At 41.1% G+C, this 24,137-nt stretch overlaps 1 protein-coding gene across 2 annotated transcripts; it reads left to right on the top strand.

The window, feature by feature from the left end:
* Positions 1-15: 15 nt before the first annotated feature.
* LOC136428370 (regulator of nonsense transcripts 1-like) lies at positions 16-22,395 on the top strand. Of its 2 annotated transcripts, none has more exons than XM_066417822.1 (24): positions 16-359; positions 6,106-6,248; positions 7,214-7,303; positions 8,049-8,216; positions 8,596-8,776; positions 9,122-9,283; positions 9,690-9,863; positions 10,338-10,456; positions 10,885-11,092; positions 11,788-12,032; positions 12,749-12,863; positions 13,301-13,444; positions 14,286-14,499; positions 15,029-15,146; positions 15,633-15,789; positions 16,479-16,621; positions 16,767-16,809; positions 17,180-17,237; positions 17,425-17,589; positions 18,048-18,209; positions 19,366-19,472; positions 19,847-19,969; positions 20,374-20,485; positions 20,907-22,395. In XM_066417822.1, exons 1-23 carry the CDS (start codon positions 171-173, stop codon positions 20,482-20,484), a joined length of 3,339 nt encoding a protein of 1,112 aa, XP_066273919.1. In that variant the 5' UTR covers positions 16-170; the 3' UTR covers position 20,485; positions 20,907-22,395. The 2 variants fall into 2 exon arrangements, with proteins under 2 accessions (XP_066273919.1, XP_066273920.1); XM_066417823.1 differs by having other exon boundaries at positions 11,788-12,023.
* The last annotated feature ends 1,742 nt before the right edge of the window (positions 22,396-24,137 follow it).

Genomic DNA, 24,137 nt, shown 5'->3' on the forward strand with positions numbered 1-24,137 from the left:
ATTGCATCATCAATCTGTGTGAAAATGGCGCGAGTGTCGTGGAATCTGTGACGGTTTCGTTTAGTTCTTTTCGATATTTCCTCGTGTATTTCCAGAAAATTAGTCGTTTTGTAAATATCTACACAAAGTAACGCTTTTTGTATATAAGTAGAAAGACAAGAGACACAAAGATGAGCAGCGTCGAGGCGTATGGACCGAGTTCTCAGTCGCTAACTTTCCTAGAGACCGAGGAGAACGACCTGCTTATGGGAGCGGACACGCAAGGGACCGAGTTCGACTTCACGGACTTCACCCTTCCCTCCCAGACTCAAACCCAGAGTCAGGCAAGTCAACTGGAGCACCAAAATTTCCACAGTCAGGTATGCTAAACAATGGCGCCTTCTCTAGGCTACTGTCTTTTTCTTCAGGGCATGATATGGGGAGAACGATTGGACGTAAGGCGTGTTGTAACTAGTCCACACGTTCATGCACGTTGCATCTGGACAAATCTTGCACAGTTCCGGTTCTGATGAGGTACGGCACAACTGTCCTATACCGGAGTAGACCACGCAGGGAGGAAGGGCGTTGTTTTGTCAAGCTGCACTTGTTGGTGTATCCTGGGCTTAGCTGTGAATTTCTCTGATCATGTGGTACTACTATATGTTTTTGTAGTGCTAGCAATTTGGAAGAAAGAGCAGTCCATGTTGTAACAGTGTTTGTATCAGGACAGTCTGCAGGCCTTTTTTCCGTAAGGCATAAATAACAGCTTAATTCTACGTAAGTCATAGGTAGTTGCTCGTAGCCTGACTATATCAAGCTTTGAGCATCCCTCCCATCGGTCAGGCTTTCAGTCTCGCAGAAGAGGCCTAAATGTTATAAGCCCCCAACGGCGAGAGATTGTGTAACATAGGCTATTGCATTTATGATTTGCAGCTATGGGCCATGGGTTGTTCGAACTTGTTCCAGGGTGGTTTTGATTGAAGTTGTTCTGCTTTTTACCTCCGTGAAAACAGAGGTGCTGTTTTCGGTCTGTGTGTTTGTCCTTTTGTGTGTCTGTAGTTACTTTGATATGGTAGAGTGACAGGATGTGAGGCGAAATATGTTGCACTGTAAATGCCTTTAACTTAAAGTTTGTGGGAATTCAATTTCGTGGTATGCAGGGAATGGAGCGTTAGCAGTGGTTTTTAGTTTGCGGTTGAAATAAGGGGGCAGGTGGGCACAAGACAGAACAAACATTTTTGCTGCAGTGTTAAGTTGGTGAAGATGCTACCACCAAATCATCGCGAAAGTCTAAACATTTACAAAGAAATGTTTGGTGGGATGGGAAACTTGGCTTGACCTGGGTCAAAAGTTGGTCTGGCAGGATGGAAAGGTTGGCTTCGCCCGGGTCCAAAGTTAGTCCCACATAGATAGAATCATGTGAGAAATTTTCAATAATGATTGAAAGTATAAAACGAGAAATTCACCAAAAAAAAAAGTACACAAACTCGGCAGAAAAGGGACTGTTAAAACGTCTCTGAAGAGCCAAAGTCTGTGTCACACAGACTAGATATTTGATCAGTACCCGGACTAGATTGCATTGGTAACAGCCTTCCAACTGATCAGTCTGGCAGGTTGATGGCGGGGATCTGAAAACGTAGTAAGCTCGAGATATTGGTTTCATAACACAAATGTCATGGACGAAAAGACGTTCAAACTCATTAAACTTTGAGCCTTGATTGACAGAGGTTCACCTTTGATCTGCGCTACATTGTCAAAGTGGACATGATCAATATTTCCCATGAAACAACATTCTTGTTTTTTCTGTTTTGCATGCATGCATGCATGAGTTAATGTTGGGATTCCTACGCTGGCCTTAGGCCTGTTATTGATGTTTTTTTAATGGCTCTGCCGACTTATATTACACACGTGCATGTGATATTCCCAAGCTCTGGTGGAAGAGCCATGTAGAGCCCTGGACAGATAGGGGCTGAGAAGTAGTCCCCAAGCAGATCTTTCAGTGTCAACCTGCTGTTGGCCAGTGGATTCTGTTTAGGCCCATGGATACTGTCTTCCCTGCGGTAAATCTGCTTGGAGATTAGTTGTGCAGCACAAACTACCTGTAGCTTTAGGGTGTGTGGGAAAAACTGTTTCTCAGAAGTGGCCACTCAAGCATGGCACAGTACATACTACTGTAGTAACATTGGCCATGTTGATTCGATTGTATGGATGACGTCCGCGTGCGCATCAATTTTTGTCTGTTTCCACACACACAAAAATTGACTTGACTGTAATTCTTACAAAGCAGTTGCAAAATGAGCCGATATATGCCGTTAATTGCAAGAAAGAATATTTCGGAAAACGGATGCTAAAGTCGTAGAATGCCAATTCAATTCCAAAGTCAAAGAAGAAGATATGAAAGAACAAAAATGAAGAATCTATTATTTGGCATACAATACTCTGTGTTCATTTCAACCTTCCTGACCACGTTGATTTCATAATGAACTTTTTTTGCCAAACTCTTATTTTAATTCGCTCGCTTGCATCTATTTTGGGGATGTCATCCATATAATTCATCCAACATGGCCATCGGGGAATAAAACAAGTAATAGTTAAAGGATGGGCGGGGCAAGTTTATGTGGATTTGGTATAGCCCCGCCCTCCCGAGGATTTTGTTGGCCGCCCGAGGACGGATACTGGATTTTCTTGCTGTAGCTTGATGATGCAAATGACATCATGATTTGCATGATGCACATCAAATAATGTTCAACCAACCAAAGTTACAAACATGTTTTTTATGATCATGTAAAATAGTAATAATACTAATAATGTATTTGTTCTCCATTAAATGGATATTTAGTGTGCTTCTATGCCAAGGTGATAAAAGCAGTAAAGCTTTGAATTGGTTGAGACATGTTTATTAGTAAATGAATACAAACTTCAGTCGGGGAATGGGTGCTCTAGTGGCAGTAGTGCACCTAACATGTAGATTTAGGTGCACGAAAAAAATTTGAGTGCACAACATAAAATAAAGTACAATGTCAGCAAAATCTTATTTCAAACCTTATAATTAGTACTGCCTCTCATCAACTTGAATCTGGAATTTCATACCGGTAGCTAATCAAAAGGCTTAAAAAAAGTAAATAAAGATTTTATTATTTTAACATTTATTATGCATTTTGTAAGGTACAGTACATGTATATATAATTTGGAATGAATACTGTCTGAATTATCCATTTTTACACTCAGGTCATTGTTGGGGAGAGAAATTTAATGCATTTGCTTGCAAATGTTGCCTTCCAAGAAAGCAGGTATTCCTTAAATCGTTAAAAAGTCTTTTTGACCAGTGAGGTTGGCCCCTTTGTCAACACATAGGCTAACCCAGCTTAATTCAACAATCTACATTGTAATATACAAATGTAGGCTGTCTCAGTTGCCTTGCCCAGAAGGACAGGGGTTTGATTCATGTGTCTTGCTGTAAGGCCAGTGGAGTGCCAACAGGAGTTGAATTGGCAATGTTGAGGTCTGGGGAATTCCATCATTTTTTTGTGGGGGCCTCCTCAGGCCTCGTTGTATTACCTGCTGACGAGAGCCCAGTGATGGCTTAGGCTGAACATGGCCAGGAAGGTGAGCCCTTTATGACTAAATCTTCGCGTACAATCTACCGTCTTCCTTGCCGTACAGTTAACAGTTTGAAACACTGACAGCCGATATGGATGTTAAGCTTTAGTTATGGTCATGTTGGCAACAGAGATGCTCTAAAGCCACAAGGTTACAACAATGTCTCAATGACATCATTACAAGCCGGTGTCTTTATCAGTGGCTCGAACTTGTCGTAAAGCAAATGGGATTAGCCTTGTGTCTACATGTTCACCAGGATACATATCTAACAATATCTACATTGAGAATCAGTGCATGGCTAATGGGGGATCTTGTCATAGCTGTATGGTCTGTCCATGGTACTTAACATACAGACATTTGTATATGTCAGGCTCAGACCATTGATTTGGGACTTGTGATGCTGGGTACATTTTAATGTGACTTGCAGATTGAATCACTGGCTTTGATTAAAAAAGTCATTTCAACATGCCATGTTTTTAACATGTTAAATCACATTTAGTTGGTCAAAATAAGGATATAACTACATGTATTACAAGCAGGAAGGGGTATTTTTTTACTCCTCTATTTATTAGTTCTCATCCATTTTTTTGTCCCCCAAATGATGTATCTGTGAACAAATTATGGCAGCACAACATGACAAAAACCAAAATGTTCATGATTATGGTACAAGATTCATGCATACATGTTTCACTGCTATGTATGTGTGCTGTATTACATGTACAGGGCTCGAAATAGTGGGTGCTTGTGCACCTTTGTGCACCCAAAATTGGAGCTGTGCACCTAATTTTTGACTCTGGGTGCACTGGTGCACCTAGATATTTTTTACACTTAGTCTATAGGGTAAAGGTACAAATACAATTGTACACTATCCTACAGAATATTCTTGAAATGTAAGTATCAGAAAAAGGAATATAACCTTTTGCTGTACTTTATGGAATGTATTGCTTGTTTGAAATTTTGGAAGTTATACTTTGTAGCTATAGAATTACAGGTTGATGTTCAGACGAGAGGCAGTAGTGTTTAACTTTGAGATTATGTTTTGCTAACATTCAACTTTATTTCATGTGGTGCACCCCAAATTCTTCCTGTGCACCTAATTTTTTTGGTTGGATGCACCAGTGTACCTATGGCTATCTCCAAAAATGAATTTCGAGCCCTGGTGTATATACAATGTTATTCTTTACAATTCCTAAAACTAGTAATGCTTAAACGTATTTCTATCTCAGGGAAATGACAAAAAGGACATCTACAATTTGAGAGAAAAAAAAGATAATAATTTGAGACTTGCCCAAAAAAACAGGATTTTGGAAATTACAGAATTGCAAATATTTTGATAAGAATCCAACTTACACAACATTTTGAAATAATGTAACCTTCTATAGTACTAGGAACAGGCAGGATATGAATTTTCTCCTTCATTGTCTCTTTATAAACCCTACAAATATTAGATGACGTAAAATATATGAAAAGTACACGTCTATGCCTCTGGGTGACAGGGGAAGGATATTGGAATTGTGGCTTGAGTTTTACATCATCATTGTGGAAACAAAATATGTACATTTCCTGCATATCAGACCAACGGTTGCTGAGATATAGCAGCTGATAGCCAAGATGAGGCTCCTACTGTAATTAGTTTATAAATCTGAGCATGGATTGGTCAAACAGTATAACTGCCCCTCAGCATAGCACACCAGCTAATAAGTTTGCAGGTATGTACGTTCATCACAAAGACATGTAATTAAGTACTGTCAACCTGATTGGTATAAAGAATGATGATCCAGGAAGCAGACCATTAGAACGTCAGCAAGTGCCTCCCAAAGGCCTTGGGTTCCCATCCAGCAGGTGGCCTCATTGGGGTAATGGTGAGATGGGTGAGGTACGATGTTAGGGTGAGTTATGATAAGGCTTAAAGCCCAGGAAAAGGAGATGGAGTTGGCCTAAGAAAACAAATGTTGCGTAGCTGGTTACAGTCCTGAAAAAATAGCGTTGGTAGATCGCCATTCTCTTTCTTTTCTTTCTTAAAGATTTCATTCCACGTTATCCAACAAATACAGATAATCAAACAAATTGAATGTATATTAATAAAACTGCATCAGGGCACTGGTATTTTCAACATCATATTGTATTTACACTGAGAGAAATTGAATAAAGGAAGTGCAATGTCCACTACTCATTCTTACATCAAGTGTAAGACATCTTCATCACTCAAATGTCAGGTTGAAAATTATATGCCCCTTGCCAGCGGTCAACACACAACAAAGGCCAGGGTCGGCAGGTTTCTGTAGGGTCAGTCGGGTAAATATAAACAAAACATTTTTTTTTCAGGCCATAACTCTAGATCTAGTTATCCTTTTACCAAACAAAAGATCTGACCAACAGATTCATTTCAGAATTCATTTGATCTGTGCTTTTGATTGCTTCTTTGGATCAGCACAGCCCATTTTGCCTGTCTTGGGCAGAGGATCACCCTTTTGGTAAACGGTATGTGGACGAAGGCTTTGAATCTACGTCCTGACTTTCCTGTAGGTGAATGGACAAGATGGCTCCCTGCAGAATGGGCTGGATGATGGGATTGGGGCTGCCACTCAGGCTATGGGGGAACTCAACTTTGAGGAAGAGGAAGAGGAGGACACTTACTACACCAAGGACCTGCCAAATCATGCCTGCAAGTAAGTTACAGTTCACACACACTATTCTGGAACACATACATTGTGTTTGCTCCTAAATGATCTTTTGGTTTCTTTTTCTACTGTCTCGGCGGCAAGAATATTCGAAGAAAGCCATTGCAAAATCCTGCATGTACAGAATGTGCCATTGTGCCAGTCCCGATTTGTATTCTGTATGCAAGTTCAGTTTTCATGTGTCTGACTCCCCAAATGTCAAATGTCAAAATGTAAGGTGGAAGCGATGTATCAATTTTGTTCGGTTATGGAAGATTTTGCGAGCTGTTTTGTAAGATACATGTTAAATAGCATGTTGATAATTCTTTAATGTTGACACTTGGCAGGCTGAATATAAGAATAGCAGTGTTTGGGAAAGCTAATTATCTTCACCAAGGAGGTTAAGGTTATATTTCTGGTGGCGTTTGTGGGTGGATGGGTGTTTTTGTGAGTGTCTTTATTGACAGCATAACTTGTGAAGTTATGGATAGATCTTGATGACATTTGGTATATGTGGACAGGTGTTGGCAAAACAAAGGACAATTTTGATTATGGACCTTGTGTCTTTCTATGGTACTGCAGCAGAACTTCCAGTTTTCACATCTAGTTTCTGTTGTAGTGCATACATTGTATATGTATCTTGAACACTAAGATAATGCAACAGAAATGAAAAAGGATTGTCCTACATTCTTCAAAAAGACAAGGAGGATGAATTGATGAGACCATCTATATCTACATGTAAGTCAGTAGGGGATGTTTTCATGAAGGTTAGACATCCAGGTTGAAAATTACGTAATGTAAAATAAATTAAGTAACTGAAACTCTCCAAAGAATAAACACCAGGAACAAAGACATTCCTACAGCCTCACTTAAGCACTGTCTCTCCTAGTGTATTCCTTTAAAGGCAATTTATCCAGTCGCTTGATATATTTTGTATTAAATAAGTGATTTTGTATTGTGTCTTCCTCCTACAGGTTCTGTGGTATCCACGACCCCAACTGTGTGGTGATGTGTGGGATGTGCAAGAAATGGTTCTGTAACGGCCGTGGCAACACGTCTGGCAGGTAGGGCCAACAAACCGATCCTGATTGTCCATCTCAATTAGCATTTCAACCAATGACAGCATGGCAATTAGCAGTTAAACCAATGAGAGAGTAGGTGCATGTTCATGAAATGTATGTGCATCTTTATTAATTTTTTTTGCATTTCTACGTTTTGACAGAGGTGGGTGGGGTTGTGGGATTGGTCTATCAGGGCTCCAAATAGGTTTTTCCTGCACCAGACAGATATTACCGCTCTGCTGGAAAATTAGATTTTTTGTGAGCATGGATCAAAATGGAAACTATGGAGAAACCACTTTTGCTCTTTATTAAACTTTTCACTGGTTGTAAGTTGTAACAAACAGCAGAGTTAACAAAAAGGAATCGTTGTAATTATTTATTTAACATTTCACAAGTTGTAACAAACAGCACAGTTAACAAAAATCCACATACTTTTAATTACCCTGCACATGGACTGTTGTAGGTTAGGCTCAGGGATGTTAAAACATCTGAAATGCCTGCATATCCCCAATTTTACCTGTGCTAAGTGGTATTTCGAGCCTTGCCAAACAAATGGAACATCACATTGAAAACATCAGCAGCTGTATTGCCTAAAATGATCCATGTTGTTAAATTAAGACAGTTACAGTAGTAGACTCATTTTGTTGGAAGTATACATGTACATGTAGGTGGGATCTGTGTATTAAATTGTATGTGATAAAACTTAAATAAAATTGAATTATGTTTATGTTGGATTATTATGTATTAGCCACATCATCAACCACCTGGTGAGGGCCAAGCACAAAGAGGTGACCCTGCACAAGGACGGTGCGCTGGGAGAGACCGTGCTGGAGTGTTACAACTGCGGCTGTAGGAACGTCTTCCTCCTGGGATTTATTCCCGCCAAGGCCGACTCAGTAGTGGTGCTTCTGTGTCGGTAGGTATCGTTTCAACAAGCACTTTGTCATGATTGCCTGCTTGGAAGTTGTAGAATGTTGCAAGGTTTAAGTGAGGTTAGGCAGTGTCCAAATGTTACATGTATGTGAACGACCTGTTTCTATGACTAGTTTACTGGATGTGTATGACAATGTATGTCTAGGTTCTGTGAATTTTGAAATGTTTCTGGGTTTTCAAGGACACCAATCTACTGCAAATCTATGACACTGAATATGTGTTTCCAAGGTATTACTACTGTACTGCAAAATTCTTTTCACCACAAACATAAAACACAACAAAAAACTCCTATCACGAAATTTAGTGCCTACAAAAATACATGAATTTACGGTATCTGTTGAACAACCACCTCCCGACCACAGGCAACCATGTGCAACCCAGTCCAACCTGAAGGACATGAACTGGGACCAGACCCAGTGGCAGCCCCTGATCCAGGACCGCTGCTTCCTGCCCTGGCTGGTCAAGGTTCCCTCCGAACACGAGCAGCTGCGCGCTCGCCAGATCACGGCACAGCAGATCAACAAGCTGGAGGAGATCTGGAAGGTAAGATCTCCTGCAGAGCAAGCAACATTTGCCTGCTAATGTAGGATACTGTATTTCTTCCCCACCTTTTCTGATAGAAAGCCAGCCATCTCTGATTGAAATTCGTGAAATGGGTTTTGGGCCTGTTGGTGTGCGTGCGGTTCCAGCGCAATATCTTAAGAACTTCTTGATTGATTGCGATGACATTTGGTTTGTGGGTAGGTGTTGTGGACCTGACGGTCAAGGCTGATTTGGGGCCTCCTGGTGGTCAACCTTGGTACTGCATGAGAACTTCTGGTTTTCGTATCTTTGCTCATGGACATGCTGTGATCTTGTTCATTATGTGCTTACCTGCATGCCTTGCAGGAAAACCCTAACGCCACCCTGGAGGACCTGGAGAAGCCCGGTGTGGATGAGGAACCCCAGGCCGTGCTGCTGCGATATGAAGACGCATACCAGTACCAGAACATCCTGGGCCCTCTTGTCAAGCTAGAGGCGGACTATGACAGGAAGCTGAAGGAGTCTCAGGTATGGGATGATACAGCTTGTTCATAAACCTTGAAAAGTGGAGTGTAAAACAGAAAAATATCCTAGAGAAAGTATGACTTTACATGAGGATTTTATATTTATACTGCCTAGAACTGGTCCAAGTTTCCTCTTTTGAAACCAATCATTAAGATCAACAAAGGGCTTTTTATAAAGACGGGAACAAGGGTGCTGCGCCTCTATGCCCAGGCGATGTGCCTCCTTACCCTGGGGAGCAGATCATCTGACAAGAATAAAATTGATTTTCTAAGGATGCTACTACATGTAGGTCGAATGTGGCCAGTCTTCAATTGTGATCTGTCTGACAGCAATGTTTCCCCTTAGGAAGCCTGAGAATGCCCCATTCTTACTTAAAAGTTCTCTCCTTTTCTGTTTTATCCCTCCTTAGACCCACTCCAATATAACAGTGCGCTGGGACCTGGGTCTGAACAAGAAGCGGCTGGCGTACTTCACCATGCCGAAGACTGACAGCGACATGCGCCTGATGCCTGGAGACGAGCTGCGCATCAGGTACGAAGGAGAGCTGGGGCCAAAGTGGAAGGAGGTTGGACATGTCGTCAAGGTACTGTGAATTCAGTTATGTTACAGCACTTAAGATTTTGTGGCAACGTTAAAATGAAGTTTTTGCTGTCTTTGAGTTGCAGTACTAGTAATAGTAACAGTTATGGAGGACCGAATAAATCTTCGCAAAAGCCACAAACTTTAAAACATTTTGAAAATGTTTTGAGACTTACAATAGGCATGCATATGTTGAAAAAGTTTGAGATTTGCAGTACAGTTATTTGTTACAACCTCTAAACCATAAGAGTATTTAGTTTGAAATAAGAATTGATTCTAGAATCTGATTGTGTGAGTTAGCTTCCTTGGGCAAGTCCTGAAGTGCTGTTTCATCCTCTGTTTGATTTAGTAAGAAAGAGATTTTTTGCTATTTTTAAAAGATGTTGTTCTGTTCACCTGTGCTTCTAACAGATCTTTCTGTATTGCTTACATTGTTATGTCTTATTTTTGTAATTTGGATGTTATGTTATGTCTGTAGGTACCAGATAACTACACAGAAGATGTGTGTATCGAGCTGCGCAGTAACGCTGGAGCACCTGTTGATATGACCCACATGTTTGCCATTGACTTTGTCTGGAAGTCAACCTCGTTTGACAGGTGCTGTTCCTACATCAGTACATCACTACATACTCATTTTATGTTTCAATGTTAGATTTAGTTTGATAATCAGAAATCTTTTCAACGGGGTATGTGGCATGAAAGGGCGACACAGTAGATCTTATAAGAGATTGGAGTAAGAAACGAATCTGCTACAACTATTTTGTTGTACGTGTATCTCCAGGATGGATAAGAACCAATTTTAGGCAGTGGTCGGAAATGAAAGAAAAAAATGGAAAAAACTATATTTAAGACAGAAAAAGAGTAAGCAAGAAATCATTGCTGATGCAGAGAAAATTGAAACCAATTGTTGACGCAGAGACGATTGTTGATGTACATGTAGAGAAATTTGTTCACCCTGATAGGAAATAAAACTAATAATTTTACACTAGTTTTCATTGAAAGTTTTGATTTTTTTTCCACTATAGAATGCAGGCTGCCATGAAGACTTTTGCAGTGGATGAGACGTCAGTGTCAGGGTACATCTACCACAAGCTGCTGGGGCACGAGGTGGAGGACGTGGTGATGAAAACTCAGCTGCCCAAGCGTTTCTCAGCTCCGGGGCTGCCTGAACTCAACCATTCACAGGTCTACGCTGTCAAAACTGTCCTGCAAAGGCCTCTTAGCCTCATCCAGGTACTGATGGCCAATACGATTACAAACCTATAGGGAATATGTTGAAATTGTCTTCACCTCATATCAATTCAGACTTATGGTTTAAAGTCTGGAAACTCCAGTTTCTTGTTAAGTTGCTGATGAAAGACAGCACATGCTGTTTGAAACATCTGACTGTTTCTAAATTTTATCCAGTTTCCATTCAAATGACTAGCAGGTTTTTATACTAATTTAGCTGTGGAGGTTACTACCAAGTTGAACCCAAATTATCTCTTGATCATCAGCCATGATGGAACTTAATGTGCTTCTCTTGATAGCAGGCCTGCCTCAAGCTCTTAATTGTCCTCTGGAAGTAAGAATTCCCACGATTCCCATTTTCAGTGCGTTCCCATGATCCATCAGTTTTTCATGTTGCCTGATCAGGCTAGGTCATCTCATGTTTTTCCTTCCAATGAGGAACAAACAGGGATAATGATAAGCGATGAATGTCTCACCAGTCACATTTGCATGATTCCTCCAGAAGTCATAGGATGCATTGTAGTGAAGATTCTGATAGAGGAAAATGTGCACGTAAGAAGAAAATTTTGCATTACAAGAAACCATCCAAACTTGTCATGCTATGGTCAGTCAGTATTGACTCAGTACTACTGCTGGCATCAGCTGTAAACTCAGTCAGATACTTGACATTTGCTAACATGCTGATTTTTTTTCTGCAGGGCCCACCTGGTACAGGAAAGACGGTGACATCAGCCTCCATTGTGTATCACCTGGCTAAGCAGAACAACGGCCAGATCCTGGTCTGCGCCCCCAGCAACATAGCAGTGGATCAGCTGACCGAGAAGATCCACAAGACGGGGTTAAAGGTCGTGCGTCTGTGTGCCAAGAGCAGAGAGGCGATCGACTCCCCAGTGTCATTCCTCGCACTCCATAACCAGATCCGTAACATGGAGAGGTCAGAATGGTTTGTTGATTTGCTTGTTTGTTTCTTTGTTTGTTTGTGCCTTTCTTTAGTTTGGACATAGCTCTTATTGGCTACTTTTTGTGAAGTTCTATTTCTCTGAGGGTCTGGGGAAGTTAGTGTAAATTTATCCTTGTGATGTTATGGATATTCATGCAAATCCCTCCCAATGGCCCTAGATCTACCAGTAAGGAATGATTCAACTACACTATGTGGAATTGGGGGATAGACGTCCCATTCTTTACAATATTGAGACAATTTTTTGTCTATTACATCAGGAAAACTGTAAGAAATTCAATAACTTTACTTACGGAATGATTTATGTAAAATTACTTCCCTTGATATCATGATGTTCACACACTTTGGGTATAGAAATAAACTCAAAACCATGTCATAGACTACATAAACAGACACAAAATTTCTCGAGAGCCATTAGAGTTCTTGAATACCTAGATTAATACTGTTCTGATCAACACTCATTGTCTGAGAAAGGTTGTTTATGTATGAAACTTTTTAATTCTGTGGATTTATATAAATCTTGGTCAGTTTTGTTCATTGATCTAATGCTGTTTTGCTTTTAACATATTCTGTAAAAAATCAACGCTATTCATTACTGTCTACATTGCGTACCATTGTGCTGCTATGTTGATTGTTGTAAAAGTTTGAAGTAAAGGCATGATACATTTTTTTTCTTTTTGACTGGTCCTCCTCCCATCCAGCCTACCTGAGCTGCAGAAGCTGCAGCAGCTGAAGGATGAGACTGGGGAGCTTTCATCAGCTGACGAGAAACGGTACCGGACGCTCAAGCGTAACGCAGAACGTGAACTCCTACAGGTCTGTTTAAATCATTCATCTTGCAGTTGCAAGATGTAACATTAACGGCAAGTCACAAAAAACTTATGCAGTGCTCAGGACTTGAAATACCCATGCCACCTTCAGTCTGCAATTTCTGATACGTAGAGGAATTTATTGAGATAACAGAAAAAACATCAACATTTTATAAGTTGGCATGGGAGAAGAATAGAGGCTCAGTATAATGAATCAGGTATTCCAGAAAACAGAAATAAAGTACAGTATTTTGAGCCCTGAATGTTCCATTGTTCACATCATTTGTGTTGCATACTCCACCTGTTTACAGTAACATTGTCAGTCTCCATGTCATGACAGTGATATCTATAGGTTTAAAGTGAATAGCAACTACAGGAAACTCCATCTACGTTTTGTACCTTAGCCATAGTTGAAGAAGACTGACAGGTGTTGTGTTGTCCCAGCACGCAGACGTGATCTGCTGCACCTGTGTGGGCGCGGGAGACCCCCGGCTGCAGAAGTTCCAGTTCCGCACGGTCCTGGTGGACGAGAGCACCCAGGCCACGGAGCCAGAGTGCATGGTGCCCATCATCCTGGGCTGCAAGCAGGTAACACAGCATTGGTAGTACAAAATTAAGGTATCTCCCCAGAAATATAGAGCAGGATGGGGGGAGGATACCAAGCACAGGATACGTGTCGCTGAGGGGGGAGGTCAGGAGGGGGGTGTGCACACCCCTTTAGAGGAGAACAGCACATGTACAATAGGAAGTCATTTCCTGCAACTTAAGCTTTGCATCTTGTCTTCTTAATGAAATCTCGAGTTTTGAGTGAAATTACAGGCGGGCTCGGGAAGAAATTGGAAGAAATACCCGAAAATCAACAGGATGGAGCTGGGACTAGAACAGGATGGAGGAGTGTCACTGTTCCATTCTTTTGGGAGATCCCTGTATAATAATGAAGAAATTAAGACACAACATTTACAATTTATTTATTGGTTTGGCTGTTCAGGATCATAGCCATTGCTGCCCAACAAGCCCGTGGCTGCCTTTACAAAGGACTAGCCCTAGGCCTGCTGACAAAGACAAATAGTATTGAGGTTTTGACAAGGACAGAATAACCATCAATAGCAAAATTATACATATAAAGGTCAGGGTCAATATGTAATCTGTGAGTTTCCTTTTGAAGGAGGCAGTGGTGGCAGTGTGTCCAACATGTACAAACTATTCATTTCTAGCTTGTCAGTCAATGTTATTTTTACTTTGCTGCATCGCTTTGTACAGCTTGCAACTTTTTTCTCTCAGCTGTGTTGAAAACAATTGATGAATAATGTTGTTAAAAAGTATATCTATATCTTTTTTAATAACAATAGTTTTTTTTTATTAACTCTGCTCAATGATGATATTTTTAAAAGATTCAAATGCCTAATTGTGACATGTTGAAATGTTACAGCTGATCCTTGTAGGAGATCACTGCCAGCTGGGCCCTGTGGTTATGTGCAAAAAGGCAGCACGGGCGGGACTGTCGCAGTCCCTGTTTGAACGGCTGGTTGTCCTCGGCATTCGACCAATCAGGCTGCAGGTGCAGTACCGCATGCACCCTGCTCTCAGCGCCTTCCCCTCCAACATCTTCTATGAAGGGTCACTGCAGAACGGGGTAACTGCTGGTAAGTCATTACCAGGATCATGCAGCAAGGACTAGTGATAGTGTACTAAAAATCCTGAAATATTCGGAGTGGTTTTATTTTCACAGTGCCTCTACACCAAATCATGACACTGTGAATATGCGTTTTTGTACGTTTGTTTTTGCATCAACCTCAAACATCAAACACTGTAAAATCCTCATTTCTGCCCCCACAGCGAAATTGAATCTTTACAAAAATAAATGAATTCAAGGTTTGAAAGTTAAACAAGGAGCAAAGAGCAAAGAATTGCTGTGGCCAGAAAGCAATTGAGCAATTTGTAAAAATGTCATTTTACTATTGATAGCAGCTTATGCTTTTAAAAGCTTGATTGATAACTTCTTCCTGTTACACTTTGACAAAATCTCCACGACTAAACCAAAGACCTAAAAGTCCACAGTCATGCTGGGTATGACAATATAGAATTTCCAGTCTGGCTCTGATCTGATTGGGAAACACCATCTTTAGATGAACTCTACAGTCTTTGATACAGACCTTGTTCTTTACCTTGCAGCTGAACGCACCAAGAAAGGGTTGGACTTCCCCTGGCCACAGCCTGACAAGCCCATGTTCTTCTATGCCACCAGTGGACAAGAGGAGATTGCCAGCTCAGGAACATCCTACCTCAACAGGTGAGGATGTGCTGCCTGCCAGAAACTGACTGTTTACTCAATCACTCACTCATTCACTAATCACTCACTCATTCAGTTGCTCATTCAAATGCATTTAAGTTCATAGTGGTTTTATGTTTGCGATCTCTTAACCGCAAACTCAAAACCACCACAAAAATCTTTGATCTGTCTTCTGCACGCCTACATGTACCTCTTTGTCTAAGTGCTTCATGTACGTACTATACATTAAACAGTATTATGATGTGACTGATGACTGTTCTGTCCGTCTATAGCACCCTTACCAAGTTGCTGATACATAGTTTCTGAGTCTCATGCTGTCCGTAAAGGCTTGTGTTGCTATATACTGTAGCAGTATGTGACTATAGCACTATCACAAACTCAAGATCACCAAACACATTTTCTCCTTACTGCGAAGTTAAATCACTGTGAACTTAAATGCATTTACAATAATTTTGAAATAAGGTAAACCTTATCTTTTTCAACCAGGACTGAAGCCTCCAATGTTGAAAAGCTCACCACCAAGTTCCTGCGAGCGGGGGTCAAGCCAGATCAGATTGGCATCATCACACCATACGAAGGTCAAAGGGCATTCGTGGTGCAGTACATGCAGTTTGGCGGACAGCTCCACACCAAGCTGTATATGGTCAGTTTCTTCTGTAGTGTCCAGAATTCTTCCTTGTAGCCAACCGAGTTGTTGTCAGTTGTTGAGGCGAGTGTGTCTGCCAACATTAGGATGCAGCCATTTGAAATTTGCTCCTCAAAATGCATTAGGTTTCAGAGAGTTAGGATGTTCAAATTTTCATAGCAAGCCCTTCGTCATTTCAAACATAGACAGAGGATGAACATGTAGAGGTAGAGGTAGTCTTAAACTTGATACATTACTGATTTTGTCGGATTTTCCATGAAGAATTGTGAAGGCCACAGAGGGAAGTGTTATTAGGTATGTGTGAGGAAAACTACAATGATGCCTGTGTGTTGTCTGACATGCATTCCCTTGGTTGTCAGTCAGACACGGTATGATTGTGGGTGAAGTGATCATGACAATCCCTTTGTAGCGTCCATTATACTACGGTCACATTTCCAAACTGGCACACAGTCTGGCAGTTTGTGGAAATGAAATGATATAAAAGACAACAATACACACAAAACGTAGAAGAATTATCCATGAGCATAATCTGTGTATATCTATTGATATACACTTTTATTCTTCATTCCTGCAAGCTCGGGGTTTGTAGCATTAGGTAGCTTCCAAGTTGAAAGATGACCCACCATTCCTACATGGTGCCTGTTTGTTACTGTCAGCTGCTGATAGTTGATGACTTGTGTCCCCAGGAAGTGGAGGTGGCGAGTGTGGATGCATTCCAGGGGCGAGAAAAGGACTTCATCATCCTGTCCTGTGTGAGAGCCAACGAGCACCAGGGCATCGGCTTCCTCAATGACCCCCGCCGACTCAACGTCGCTCTGACAAGAGCAAGGTCAGAGCAGGAATAGTTATGTAAAAAGTAGCAGTTTGGGAATCTCTTGATATAGATTGTCAATGAAGATTTTTATTCACAACAGCTGAGGTTTCACGAATATGTGTTGTTTTGTTCAAGCAGACATTTTTGTACATGATTTCAGGTATGGCATCATCATCGTTGGGAACCCCAAAGTCTTGTCCAAGGTAAGGAAACAACCTTATTTCATTCATGATAATTTGAAAACCATGCAACTACATGAACCTTGTTGACGAATATTCAAACCTTGACAGTGTGTAGAGAATGTCACTAGTTACTAAGTAGTCAGTACCGTTACATACATTGATTCCCTCTTACACTGACTTTCTGAGATTGGGCCCTTTTGTACTGTAGTTTTGTTTTTCAGTGGTTCAGGCACTAGTCTTAAAGTCAGTGATATTTGTACCAGTTCTTTTCATTTGGGACAGCAGTCAATTTTTTTTTCCTTCAGTGGTTAAGTACAAGTGAGATCTCTTGATGTGTACAGGTTATTGCCAATGTATCAACTGGAAGCTTGTGTACATTTTCTCCCTGTAGCAACCTCTGTGGAACAACCTGCTGGTGGATTACAAGGAGCAGAAGGTGCTGGTAGAAGGTATGTGCTACTTTTAACGTCATATATGTATATGATGTTTGTGTATGTTGTTTTGTTGTTACAGATTCCCAATGTCGTATTGTACAATGAAAGCAGGCAGAGTTGTTTCAAGGTAGAATGCACCTACCTGTGTTATATTACTAGTTATGCATAACAAAACAAAATAATTGTCCTGTGCTTTTTTAAGGCCCCCTGAACAACTTGAAGGAGAGCATGGTTCAGTTCAGCAAGCCGCGCAAGCTGGTGAACCCGACCAACCCAGGAGGGCGCTTCATGTCCACGGCTATGTGGGACGCACGAGAGGCGCTCATCCCCGGGGGAGCGTATGACAGGTCCGGAGCCTTCAATGGAGGTCAGTCTTCTCATGGGTTCTTGTTGTCATGAATTCACTCTTGTGGTATTTTTTATTTATTTTTTTTATTTGACACTTCCTTTCAACATTTCCACTCTGGTAGGTTGTCAAGCAGCCATGTTCTCTCTACAGTATTTGTATATCTGTACTGAATTGCAGTCATTATAAAAGGGCAATATTTTTCTGCTGGGCATGAATATATGTAGCTGCTTATATATAATTACTAGGGCTTGAATGCAATACACAGTCAAACCTGTCAAAACTAGTGACCATCTCTGCACGAAGACCACCTGCCCAATGTGACCACTTTTTGGTGCTCTCTCAGATAATGTATCCCATTGACACAAGCATTAAGAACAGAAGGTGCCATGTTGAGCATCATAGATGTAGTTTTTAGCACACTGTAATGACATTCACATATGATGTACCAAAAACACGTCTTTGTGTGACCTTCTCAGGTCCAGGCTATGGCAGTAATGACTACTACCGACCACACGACCAGATGAGTATGATCAGCAGTGAACACTCCCAGGCAGCAGGCATGGCGTTACCCATCCCTGTGGGCATGTTCATGCCTCCAGCCCACCCACCTGGACCTTACTATGGCCAGGGTGTCCCAGGTATGTTAGCCATTACACATGATCAAGCTCGATGACAAAGTCATAAAAAGGAACATCTTGGCATTTGCAATGTTTTGGAGCTGTATGTTGTTTGGACTAATCTGCTTTCATTTTATAATGCTTACCATCTCCAAATGATTGTGTTTTTGGTAGCATGCTTTTGTTTGTGATTGAATAGCAAGAAGCTATAACACTGATCAGTTCAAATTGGGAAATCCAGAAGCAATTTGGAATCTTCAGCAATATCAGATTTCTGCCTACAAGTGTGGTATGAGCTGAAAGCTCTCTTCATCATGAATGTAGTCATGTAAAAATTATTAGTCAGCGATGTTCACAACTTTAGATATGATTGATTGAAAATGCGTGTGAACGATGTACTCCTAGGTCAGTACATTATTACATATCCAGCAGTATTGAGTTCACCTGGGTTTTTACAAACAATTGTGGGCTAATTGTTCCAGTCACAGTGGGCAATGACACCTCTAATCACCAAGCCCATTGAACTCAAGCCTGCCCATTGTACTGGAAATCTGGTGATTATGCAAGTGTATTCAACTGAGTGGAAGGACTAATTTTCTACTCATTTGCATGGCATTCATTAGGGTGGATCATTGTCTGTCCACTATCAGGCCAGTATGGGCCAAGTCTAACCAGGTCTGGGGTGGTATTGTGTCGCCAGGTCCAACTAATGATAGTATGGGTTAGGCAACTTTCTAAAAGGAATATCTTCATAGCTTTCCATGTTAGGACCAAATTAAAGGCACCATAATGTACGGGACGTCATGCTCTTTCAAATGATATATGAAACTTAACTGTAAACTCAGTAGAAAAAAAGTTGGAAAATTCGAATTCCAAGATGGCCGCCTTGAAATCTGGAAACTGAACCTCCGGATTTGAACTGACTAGTGTTCTATCAAGGGATTGCTATGATCGTTTGCATGTGCCTTGGTCTTGTTTGTGTGCTAACCTTTATGCTGAAAATGTAAAATAATGACACAAATGTCGAAAAGTGGTAGTAAATGTGAATTACATCAAGATATCTCATATCTAGAATATTTCAAATTTTGGCGGCAAAATACTACATGGTGGAGCTTTGAAGAAAGAAGTAGATGTTGGACATACACAGGACTACAGTGTGCCTGATATGTCATTTCAGGAAGACCACCTATAAACCGTGGGCCCAACAGGAAGGGTGGGCGTGGTCAGCGGCAACAGAAGAACACCTACAACAGCTACAACTCCATGCAGAGTCAGTCCAGCCAGGTTAGCAATGTCACATCACGTTATCAAATCATATGCATTCATTTGCACAGATGCGTCAATCAGGCATGCCATTTTGAGTATAGTAGCGTCATTCTTTATTCGAGATTATGGAAGTCACATGGAGCCCAGGTCATATCTGTCAAAGGGGAACACCTTCAGACAAACGCAGGACGATACACAATATTGCACTATGTTGTTTTTCAATTACATTAAAATTTACAATACATTTTGTATTGCACAGTGTTGCTTCTCAATTACATTAAATTCACAATAATGCAACGTGTTGTTTCTCAATAATCAAAACCAATCATAAGTGCTGTAAAAATTAGTAGAAAGTACATCGACAATGTGTATTTTTGTGTCTAAAACCTCAGGACGCTTCCCAGCCGTTCTCGCAGGGTCCGCTGACCCAGGGTCACCTGTCCATGTCCCAGCCGTCCCAGATGGGTCAGTCTGGCTTGTCCCAGCCAGGCCTGTCCCAGCCGGAACTCTCCCAGGTAACCTGGACAGTCTTCTGAGCTCTTATTAATTTGCAGATTGCTTTAGCTGGTGTAAATTGTGGGTGAAATACATGTAGTACTATCATTTCTCTAAGCCCTGCAGGACTCTTATAATTTAGTAATCACCTTTGAGTTATGAGATACTGAGCACTTACTCCATAATGTTGAAGTTAAAAAAAGGATCGTATTTTAGTTGTGTTTTTTCCAAACTACTCAGCCGTGCATTGTAAAGATGATAAATGTTGTCAATAATTGTTTTCTTGTTCAGCTTCTTGTACTGAATCCAACATGTACAGAATTGCATTATGATAAATTTCCAGAAAAGCACGGAATCTAAAATGGTTGTATCTTATGGTGAGAAATAATGAAATAATGGTATCGCTGTTTTGTAACGTTAACAGGATAGCTACCTGGGTGATGAGTTCAAGTCCCAGGCAGATGCTGTCTTGTCACAAGACTCCACGTACCAGGGGGACAGGGCATACCAACATGCAGGATTCTCCCAGTATTGAGGTGTGTAAACCAACCTGTCATTCTGATCTTCTCAAATTTCCTGTGTACTTGCATTTTGGTACATGTCAAGAACCATGTGAGTTTTGGGCCACTTCCGAGAACACATCTCACTCTTACGGGAATCATTCTCGAAGGGCGATATTCAGTGTTGACATGTTTCTAAAGGAGTGAGGTATGTGTAGATCCTACTGAGACAGAAATGCATCATGCATATGGTATCATGGTACACATACAGTGTATGTATCTGGGGAGTAATGGTACTGATTTGCACTAGTGAGAGTATGACGATTACTATAAATCCCACCAGGGCCTTTGTTTAGAAATTAGAGACTGGGACATGTAACTCAGGAAACTGTATAGTTCATAATACAGCGGAAGTTCCGTCTTTTGACTTTCTCTGAAACTGTTGTGTTCCTCCTAGGAGTTGTGAGAGGAGCAGGACAGAGAGGAGACCTCCTGAGATGAGGGGGAGGTGTGCTGGCTAGAGGAGGGGTGTCACCGCCCACACAGCATGGGCATGGACACACCCACAGCCAATCACAACCAATGTTACATCACAGTGGACCATGTGACTGTCAGAGCAATGACCAGAACCACATGATGTTAAACCCTTTCCTATTGGCTAATAACAGAGCTTTCATGCCTTAAAGAATTGTTCAGGAGGGATGATGATACCTGCTTTGGGCAGTGTAACTTTTCAAAAATGTGTAGCTTAAGATACTGTCAAGCTGGAAATGTAAGGAGTCAAGGTGTAAACAAGCAGGTGTATGACAATGCAAAGCAGGGTCTGAGAAGATGTAAGATCCATGGTCAGACAATGCACTGAACATATCTTTGAAGTATGAAAGAGTCTTGTAAGTTCTTGTACCATTCACTGATCGTAGGCTGTTTCTTTGCCTTTTAGTAAAACAACTTTCCATAGGGGAGAAACCGTTCCTTCCCTGTGAAGGCAGCAGTGACGTGTCTCTGTTGGGGTATGGCAGTAATCTACGCCGTACAGGGTTGAGTACCGAAAGAGAGGTTGTTCCAGAATATAGGGGGGCCACGGGTAAAGACAGAGGATAATCCAACGACACTGCTATAAGACCCGAGCATGTCGGTATCACGAAGGACAGAAAACAGCACGGGGTAACCAGTTTTGTGCCAAAATACACCAAGAAAGCTCTTAAGCTTAGCAACGTGTCGTTGCTTACAAGAGGCATGAGCTGATCCTAAGGTTACCCACCACAGCACAGACGTAACCCGAGCCTGATACGTCAGGTCTGGGTCAGGAGGCTGGAGCGGAAATCCACCAGCAAACGGCAGCGACGCAAGGGGAACCACCGAGGCAGGGAGGACAGCCCTCGGCACAGGTTTTGTAACATCAGACCATCCAGAGGTGTCAAACAGATAATCCTGTTTCCATGTCAAGGGCTCATGGTGTACTGTTGGCCGTATCGCCAGATGATTTGCAGAACGAACAGTATGACAGCTCACAAGGGAATCAGGTGGATATATTTTTTGTTACATCAAATCACATGTCGGCTCCCATACTATCATATGAGATCCATGTGTAGAATCCAAGCTCTCGACGAAGACGACACACCACCACCAGAACCTGTGCACACTGCAGGAGCCATTACGTCATGCATGTCATTAACAACAATCCCTACATACCACCATGCACTGATGGGATCACAGCATCACACCAATCAACAAGAGGTCCTTAATACTAGTACATGGATGTGTTTCTAGAAGATCAATAGGAACACCCAGACATGTTGCTTTATGATCCACAGCTAAAATGATCATGTCCAATTCTGTCCGATTTATAATGCTTTATATTCAAAGCACCAGGTAATGCATGTATGTCTTATGCATTACACATTTTACACAATTAGATCCTATTATTTCATGAAGATAACTGTAAACCTGACAGAGAAGTGGTTTTCATGTTATAGTAAGTCCGATCGCTGAATAAGAAGGAAGTAGGTGTGAAAGCAGGATGTAGAACACCATTCTCAAACCTCCCAATAGCTGTGGTGAATTAGGAACTGTAGAAATGACAGTTAAAAGGATCAATGAAAGGGTATACTGGCCTCCCTACTTTGGGCATTATGAAATGCAAACCGCACAGCAGTTAATGTTAAATCTTATGTCTAAATTCCATATATCTTCATGGATTGTTTCTCAGAAACCTTAAGCTTATCGTCATGATGTGTTAATTGCAAAATGGAGCTGACAGACACTCCTATGTCATTATGGTGGTGGACATTGTCTAGTCTCTGTTTTATAAGCAGCTGCATTACAGTAAGCATTACAGAGATGTGTTGTGAAGTGCATGTACAACAAATGTGAAGGAAACTGATTTTAGAAATCAACTTAGGTCAGTCCTCTGTGTATTACAACCCTTAGATACCCTGCATGTAGGCGCAACCCATCTGGAGCAACCTATGAGTATTTACAAAACTAGCTTCATTGTAAACATTAGGAATAGTTGTCCTTGCCTTTCTTTGTGACATACATGTAGTGCTATTATCAGATAAGTTTTAAATGTATTGGCATGAAAGCTTTGTTGACTTGAGTATTTGTCGCATAGATTTATCTTAAAAGGTGATTTAATGTACATGTAGCACTGTACAATCTGCACTGGCACATAAGAAGCAGACAGTGTAGCTCGATACCTGTCAGTAGCCTGTTAATTTCTCACTTCAGAATGTGCTATAGCAGTTCAGCTCCACATAAAATACTAAATGTATACAAACCAGTCATGCTTGTGCCAATGGTGTTATTACCAATCGTTCCACATAGTGTAAAAGTAATGCTTTTTCAACTAGAACATCCTGGTGGCATGAGAATATCTTTATAAGTCTCATTTCTTATTCAGTTATTAAAATAAGTTTATCACTATAAACCTAGCTTATGACAGAAACCATGGGGGACATACTGTGACTATAGACATCCATCCAACCTATGTACATGTACTAGCCTGCTGTACCATGCCATATATATATGTTCAACTCACTGTTTCCATACACACTACTTTGTACATGTATTGAAGTGTCCTTATATCACAGGAATGATACAGCTTGGTTCAGGCATCTAGATCAGGGCCTGGTCAGAGAGAAGTCTGATATTTCTTCAGTAGGTGACATGGTGTGATTGTTTAATCATTAATATAACAAGAATAATCATTCATGAATGGAATAGGCAGTGGCTACATAACTAAGAGTGTTATAACATACAAAAGGAAATAGATTACCAGAATTGACAATTCATGGAAAGAATGGCTCAAATAACTGAATATCGGGAATATCTTGTTTGTATCCAAAAGTGTGCACCAGTCGGCTCAGAATGGGTTCTAAATGTGCTTGTTAACATTTGTGTGTGTATAATGTGCGAATATTATTTATACTCTTCATCATAGCACAGTTGCAGATATATGTAGTAGACATGGTTGCCATCTCGTCTGGTCATGGCACTCTCAACCTGATACCAACCAGAAGAGAGACCAAACAGCGCTAGGCTGAGCATGGCACCATTGTTCTGTACATGTGGTGAGAAGTTATAGAGGGGAACACAACAGAAACCATCATTAACGTGCATTGACCTAATAATTTGCAAGGTTTATGGGATGGTATTTTTGCTTCAAATTTTGCTGTATTGTAGATCA

The sequence above is a fragment of the Branchiostoma lanceolatum genome, chromosome 2 (assembly GCF_035083965.1).
Source record: "Branchiostoma lanceolatum isolate klBraLanc5 chromosome 2, klBraLanc5.hap2, whole genome shotgun sequence".
In the NCBI taxonomy this organism is placed as follows: Eukaryota; Metazoa; Chordata; class Leptocardii; order Amphioxiformes; family Branchiostomatidae; genus Branchiostoma; species Branchiostoma lanceolatum.

Excerpts from the sequence above, each read along its gene's own strand:
- LOC136428370 (XM_066417822.1), top strand. The coding sequence starts at position 171 with ATGAGCAGCGTCGAGGCGTATGGACCGAGTTCTCAGTCGCTAACTTTC. Across the intron at positions 11,093-11,787 it reads GGCCTCTTAGCCTCATCCAG|GGCCCACCTGGTACAGGAAA; the intron begins GTACTGATGGCC and ends TTTTTTCTGCAG. Across the intron at positions 13,445-14,285 it reads TCATCCTGGGCTGCAAGCAG|CTGATCCTTGTAGGAGATCA; the intron begins GTAACACAGCAT and ends GAAATGTTACAG.